The following is an 8212-nucleotide window of genomic DNA, read 5'->3' on the forward strand; positions in this document are numbered from 1 at the left end:
TTTATCATCAAAATCATTATAAACTTTGAGACTTCCTTCTTCCCCAATCTTTATTAAATTTAGGACATAATATTTTCAATAATTATCATAGTCAACTGTCGGACCATCCTCAATGACGCACTAACGTCATGTTTGATTCATATGAAGTTTTAGAATGCAAAAGAAAATGACGATTATATGAGAACATAATAGCTTTTAAAAGTAATGCTATAGACATGAAAAGATTATGCTATTTCAAACACTTGAAAATAGTATAGGGTATATTGTCTAATTTTCCACTAAAAATTTTGGTTTGAAATAGATATTTTTGGTGAGTCTAAAGATTTGACTAATACCTTAAAATAATACTATTTTTTTTTGTACACTCTAATTTTAATAATGACTTTCATTATCATATGTTTTACCTCATAAATCAAACCTAACTAGAGTTGATTTATGGGTTTTTGTTTTCATTTTGCACGTTTTATAATATCCTCTAATTGCTTTACAATATTGCCCTTGCAAGAAAACTTAGCAGTCAACTTTCATACTAGACTCATAAAACTTTCGAGTCATGAATTAACTTTTGGTCCTCCATAGGTGCACAAAGCAACCCACTTTGAAAATCTTCCAAATAATAATATCACCATCCCACGTTTTCAATCTTGCATATACATTCAGTCACTTTTTTTTTTTTTTTGTGTCTCGTAATTTTTTTAAAATAAATAAAAATATTTAAAAAATTTTAAAATGAAAAAGAAATATATCAAAATCATAAACAGTCACCTATATTTTTTAATCTCTATATAACTCTCCCACTATCCTTTTCTTATATTGGCCTTTCAAACCTAAACTACCAATCCACTTGCTTGTTTTTTTTTACCAACTGCTGTATCTACCCACTTCTTTTCTTTCCAAACTAAAGTGCCACTTTTTTTGAATGCAACTGCATGTGCCTGCGTGATTTTTTCTCTATATAAACCATGTAAACTCTGTCTTCTACTGCAATAATCTCATTTCTGTATATTTCACTATCCACCTCTTGAATTTACGACCAAGCGTTCGAGGGATAATGGGTATTAGGTATGCACAAAGCCTCTCTTTAGTTGTAATTACGAGTTGCATGCTGCTGGCAGCACCGAGTTGGGGCAATCCTGGGGCGAGATGGCCTCCCCAAACTGGCTTCTCTCCCAGACCATGGACGCCTCGGCAAGTTCGAGAACCCAGAAGAATCATCGTGGGCGGCGGATCCTCCAAATGGACTTTCGGCGTCAACTACACGGATTGGGCCATAAAGAATGGTCCCTTCTACATCAACGACACCCTCGGTGAGTTATCCCTACCTTTGTTATGTTCATGCAAGCATAAGAAGACTCTTCATGCTGATTCATGATACGTGAGGATGTGTGTATGTTGATGTAGTATTCCAGTACGATCCGCCGACGGCGCAGAGCCATCCTCACAACGTGATACTATTTTGGGACTGGTGGAGTTTCATGAGTTGCAACGTGTCAAATGCGTTTGTGGTGGGGAGCGAGACCCAAGGTGCCGGAGCCGGCTTCGAGTTGAAGCTCACGTGGCCCTGGTACCTGATTGGCTGCGGTGAACGAGCTGGCTACCACTGCACCGCTGGCATGATGAAGCTCCCTGTCTGGCCTTTCCCCAACTGGAAATAGCGACTACACACCCATGCACCCACAATCTTAAATACATAAATGTGCTTAGACATATACGAGCCAATATGTATGCAAACTTATATATATAGTTGAGGTGCTCCATGCATATATATTATGCAAACTTATATATGTATGCAAACTCATATCATATATTAATAAAATAAATAAATTTATAAAGCCTAGGACTTTTGATTTAATTTTTTTTTTTGGTTAATATTCAAATAATGAATGAATTAACTATAATTTATGTCTTTTTTTTTTGTAGATTTTACCTTTACCTTATCATTTTATTGCATAGTATTGAATTAAGAAATGTGTTAAAACTTGATATACATTGTTGACCCAAAACCACACAACCTAAACTTTTAGGTAAAGTGTTAATATAACATGGTATCAGAGCTGGTTACTAAGAGGTCTTAAGTTCTAGCATTGTTGCCCGCAATTTTAAAAAAAATATTACATTTCTTATTATGAGTGTTATTTATCATGTCTTTATCTCTCCACGTGCTGTCGGGCTACACGTGCGGGCAGTGTTAAAACTTGATATACATTATTAACCCACAACCTAACAGCTTAAGTTTTTAGGTAAAGTGTTAATCTAACAAAATGTTAGTGGATCTTATTTCTTATTCTTGTTTATCAAATTTTAAGAGGTTTGAATCTTCTAGTGAAGATAATTAATATATATATTTTTTTAAATCGAAATTGTAGTAGTTCCAAACTTTGAAACCAAGGGCGGTACCCATTGGTTAAACAATTTCTCATGTATTTTTTCTTGAATTTTAAGGGAGAACTTATCTCGAGAGTAAGATGGTGGAAAAATTGTAAGTCTGAGTGATATTTGCATGTAGGTGGATATCTAATTAAAGAGACCATATTTCTATTAGATCTTGAGACTGTGAACATATATGAGCATATTGATAAAGGTGCAAAGTAATACAATTGGAGAAAATCTAAAATGTAGCCAGGAGGGTAACCATGAAGGTGGAAACATTTCTCTACTGTATGTCCATTGTATCCATAATGAGTGCAATAAAGAGAAGATCTCTTTTGTTTGTCTTTGGAAAACTTTGATGGAATGGATGGAACAGATGGTTGAATACTCTGTTTGGCAATCAAAGCATGAGTTTCATTGCTGACAAAATTATTTAGTTGTCTCTGACTTTCCCCTTGAAGTAGTAAAGAGAATTCTTTTGCCATACTTGGTAATGGTGAATGTAACACCCCGACCCCGAGGGGCCTAGGATATTAACTTTTTACTAGTGATTTACAGCGGAAGCAAAATAAACTCGATTTTTATTAAACCAGAATGCAAATTATCCATATTACAATTATTTATTTTAAAAGAAGAAAAATTTCACAAACATAAATATTTGAAACCATACTAATATTTCTAATCAATCTTTATTTTTTTTTCTAATCCCCACCCGCATGCTTGCTAAGTTTGATTTCTGACATGTCCTTCAGAGTTATCTGAAATAAAATATGATTGGAGTGAGACGACGCTCAGTAAGTAAATAAGATTATTATTAGTGTGTGGCCAAAATGAGTTTTTAAAGAATTTCGTAAAACAATATTTAATACTATAACTTCAAGACTGCTTTTAGAATAAACATAAATTTAAAAATTTCTGCATAAAACTTTTGTCGTCAATTTCAACAGTAAATTTTTACAATCATATACTATAACTGTTAAATTAAACTTTTAACTTTAAAACTATAAAATATTTAATGATAAATATACATATACTTTTCCTTATACATTTTCCTTAGATCGTCATTTAAGCACCAAAATGATCATTTTCACATAAACTTAAACTACCAAAATAATCATTTTCACGTAAACTTACACTTTTCCTTCAAATCATTAGTAACATTGTACACGTAATTAAATATGTATAAACATATATTATAAAAACCACCCTTAGGCCTTTTTGTCGTAAGTCATGTTTACCCCCATGATTGGGTTGTGTGGTCCGAAGACTGGACTTAGCTGGCTGGCCGACCAAACTAAATCAACGTACGTAAACTTTAAGTGAGATTTTTCTTATTAAGTCCTGGTCCGGAACCAGGTGTGCACTCAGGAAAAATCCACTAACATAGATAACCACTTTGTAAACAGTGTGGGTGCACTCTGATCCGTTTAAACTTTAAGTTGCGGTACCGAGCATCTGTAACTTGTTGCCATAAGGGGTTTTAAAATCATCTTATTATAATTTATGCAAGTTAAAATAATATCGTGAAAATCTCATCTTTACTCATATTTTCATAAAAAATATAAAGTAAAAATAAACTCATGCCACACAATTTTTGTGTTAAAAAAATATATAATTTTATTTTTGAATAGAAATAAATGTTGAAAATTTACCCGAGGGGATTAGAACATTTTTTAACCCAAAAATAGATGCAAGTATATTAAAAATAGAACTGGTATAATTAAATACGCGTAAAAATAAACTCATGAAAATTTTGTGGAACTAATTAACATAATTGAAATTTACTCATAAAATAAACTCGGGTATGAATTTTAAATAAAAGAAAACTAACATAATCAAAATTTACTTACCTTCTTCTTTTACCGCGTGCTACGAACACAATAACTATCTTTAAGAAATGAGATCGGAAAGAGTGGGTGAGTGAAAACTTACTCAAAATTCTCTTTCCACCACAAATTCTTTCACTCACTAATCATTCTCTTCCTTAGAAAATTGTTGTGAAAAATGAAGGTTGAGAGCTCACTATTTATAGGAAAATTTTGGGGAAGAAATGGAATTTATAAAAGTATGGAGAGATGGGTGAAATTATAATTTTTTTAAAATTAAAGAATGGGCAAGGTATGGGTTGAGTATGGGATGGAGATGGAGGCCATGTGGGAGTGCTTGCCATCATTCCCATTAAATAAATTTTTAATTAACCACTTACCTAATTAATTAATCAATTAGTTAATTAATTATTTTATTATTTTATTATTTTTCTTAATCATTATTATCATTGTTATTACTCTTAAACTATTTTTAGTATTTATTTATTTTATTATTTATTTTTGAACAAGAATTAAATTTGAATTTTGAAAACTCATGTGGGCCCCACATGGTCTTGTGGGCCCCACACCACTTCGAGACCCAAACGGATCCTACGTAACTCCAATAATCCTCATACGATTTTATGAGCCCTACACAGCTTCGAGACTCATGTAAACCTCCACACGACTTCGGGACTCATGTGGGGCGCATAGGATACCTATATTATTATTATTTTTTTAAATATTTTTACAAATTATATCAGTCAAAATATTATTTTATGTACTTATTTACGTATATAAACAGTGTCTTGTGGCTCCGGGACTCATGTAGACCCCACATAGTCTTGTGGGACCCACATACGATACTTATATTATTATCATCTTATAATGTATTTTTACAAATTATGTATGTCAAAACACTATTTTATGTATATATACTTATTTATGTGTACAAACAGTGTCTATCCTGTTTATCCTATGAAATTTTATTTTGACTAGGCCGACCTCCAAGGAGCGACTGAGCCGCAATGGTCTCTGAACACTCGCTTAGACAAAGTCTTTCTTAGGCATCAAACATGGAATCAAGGATCTTACAGAAAAATACTTCTGTATTGATATTAACTCAATGACCATTTTTATTATTTTATTATTATTGTACTTTAATTATATATATATATATATATATATATATATATATTTTTAGGTCATCACAGTGAAACCATAAGAAATTGGATTCGAATTGAAGCATAGGAGTCATTGAGGCCAAACAAAAATTTTAACACATAATCAAATTGCAGTCTAACCAGCAAAAAATCAAACAGGTTGCAAATACATGTTGCCATCTTTCCATAGCTATAGGTTGGGAATGGTCTGTAATTAACATACTCAGCCTATAATGTCTTGAAAGAGTTAAAATACTCAGTAATTAACCAATAACCCTGATTGATAGAACCTAGAGATTTTTCAAGATGAAAAAATCTTGGACCATCACTTCTTAAGTATCTTGTTTTCAATTCTTTCCAAAGATCAATAGCAGATGTAACATAAAGAAGACTATTCCTTTTTTCCTTGGAAATAGAATTCATTAACGATGAGAGAACCAGATTATTGACACGCAGCGAAGCAGTATGAAGAGTACATTGATTAACAGGAGGAGCAAGAATCGAACCATCGATGAATGCTACTTTATCCTTGACTATTAGAGCAATGGTGATTGATCTACTCCATGCGATACAGTTATCACCAGTAAAAATTTTAGAAACAAGTAATGCATTAGGATTGTCACTTGGATGCATGTAGTATGGATTGGATGAATCAAAACTGAAGTAGTTCCAAACTTTGAAACGAAGGGTGGTAGTCGTTGGTTAAACAATTTCTCATGTATTTTTCTTGAATTCTAAGGGAGAACTTATCTTGAGAGTAAGATGTTGGAAAAATTGCAAGTCTGAGTGATGTGCATGTAGGTGGATATCCAATTAAAGAGACCATATTTCTATTAGATCTTGAGACTGTGAACATATACAAGCATATTGATAAAGGTGCAAAGTAATACAACTGGAGAAAATCCCTTAAAATTCAAGAAAAAATTTAGGACTTTTGATTTAATTTTTTTTGGTTAATATTCAAATGATGAATGAATTAACTAGAATTTAGGTCTTTTTTTTTTTTTTTTTGTGTAGATTTTGCCTTTACCTTATCATTATATTGCGTAGTAGTGAATTAAGAAATGTGTTAAGGCTTGATATACATTATTGGCCCACAACCTAACAGTTTAAGCTTTTAGGTAAAGTGTTAATCTAACATGGTATCAGAACTAGTTACTAAAGGTCTTAGGTTCTAGTATTGTTGTCCGCAATTTAAAAAAAATTATTACATTCTGTATTATGCGTGTTATTTATCATGTGTTTAACTCTCCACGTGCTGTCGAGCTACACGTGCAGGGGAGTGTTAAAACTTGATATACATTATTGACCGACAACTTAACAGCTTAAACTTTTAGGTAAAGTGGTAATCTAACAAAATGTTAGTGGATCTTATTTCTTATTCTTATTTATCAAATTTTAAGAGGTTTGCATCTTCTAGTGAAGACAATTGATATATATATATTTTAAATCGAAATTGAAGTAGTTCCAAACTTTGAAACCAAGGGTGGTACTCGTGAGTTAAACATTTTCTCATGTATTTTTTCTTGAATTTTAAGGGAGAATTTATCTCGAGATTAAGATGGTGGAAAAATTTAAGTCTGAGTATTTTATGATCAAAGTACACATAAGGATGCTCATATGGATCACAAATCAAATTAGATATGTGCATGTAGGTGGATATCTAATTAAAGAGACCATATTTCTATTAGATCTTGAGACTGTGAACATATATATACGGGCATATTGATAAAGGTGCAAAGTAATACAACTGGAGAAAATCCCAAATATACAAGATTTATGAAAAAAATAAAGATTTGAGAGGACGAAATAAAGAAATTATGTGAAGAAATAGAGAAAAATTTGTACTTCACACAAAAAGGAAAGTGAAGTAGTAGTTAAAAGCATTAGTAACTACAAATGGAAAGGGAAAGGGATGCATTTCCATTTTTTTTTGGTCTACATTGATAGTTGATGCATATCTCAATGGATGTTTGAAAATTAAATGGACACTGCACAATTGGGAATTTGAAAGTCAAAGTTCAAAATGTAACAAGGAAAAACTTTTAAAAAAATTGTGGGTCATGGATGATAACTTAATCTTTTGACTGTTTGGATGTCGAGTAAACTTAAACATTAGTATAGCACAAATAAAAAATTGTGTATGTATATTCACGCGTGTGTCTGCATTGATAATTGACACATAATTCAATGGATGTTTGAAATTTTAATGGTCAATGGGCAATTGGGCATTCAAAGTAAAAGTTCATAATGCAAAAAAGAAAAAAAGAAAAAAAATGTAAGACATGGACTAAAACTTGATCTTTATACCAAGAGGAAGTGGGTTGACCATAAGCTAAACTTGACTATTAATATAAAACAAATATAAAATTATATGTGTATGCGCGTGTGCATGTCTTGTCATCAATGTTAAATCAATCAAATTAGCAAACATAGAAATAGGACAATTACATTCACTATTTGACCCGAGAATTTAACAATACTTTATGCTACTAGATTTAAATCCAAGGTACTTGTCTAATTGGGAAAAGAACGGTTTCATTATAAGCTATTGCAACATCTCGCAAGGCCATTCCTATAGAAGAGGGTGTACCTATGAGTCACCTCAATTGGGAGTTGAACTCAAAAATCAAATAGTGGTAATGCATGCGGGTGAGAAATGGGTCAAACATAAAGTCCAATAGTATCATCACTAAGCTTTTTTTCCCTAAGTGAGGTTAAAATACCTATTTAGTCTACTATCTATTCATTAATCTCTAAACTACACATAAGTACAAAGGAAATTGATAGCCAATAATTTGCACACAACTAATAATTTGCATCACCTTGTAGGGTTCAGAAGTATATTTATGCGTATTAAAGGTACTAGCACCC

At 32.0% G+C, this 8212-nt stretch overlaps 1 protein-coding gene across 1 annotated transcript; it reads left to right on the top strand.

The window, feature by feature from the left end:
* The first annotated feature begins 1051 nt into the window (after positions 1-1051).
* Positions 1052-1655, top strand: LOC131160796 (uncharacterized). The gene is made up of 2 exons (XM_058116677.1): positions 1052-1307; positions 1402-1655. Exons 1-2 carry the CDS (start codon positions 1052-1054, stop codon positions 1653-1655), a joined length of 510 nt encoding a protein of 169 aa, XP_057972660.1.
* The last annotated feature ends 6557 nt before the right edge of the window (positions 1656-8212 follow it).

The sequence above is a fragment of the Malania oleifera genome, chromosome 7 (genome assembly GCF_029873635.1).
Source record: "Malania oleifera isolate guangnan ecotype guangnan chromosome 7, ASM2987363v1, whole genome shotgun sequence".
NCBI classification, from domain to species: Eukaryota; Viridiplantae; Streptophyta; class Magnoliopsida; order Santalales; family Ximeniaceae; genus Malania; species Malania oleifera.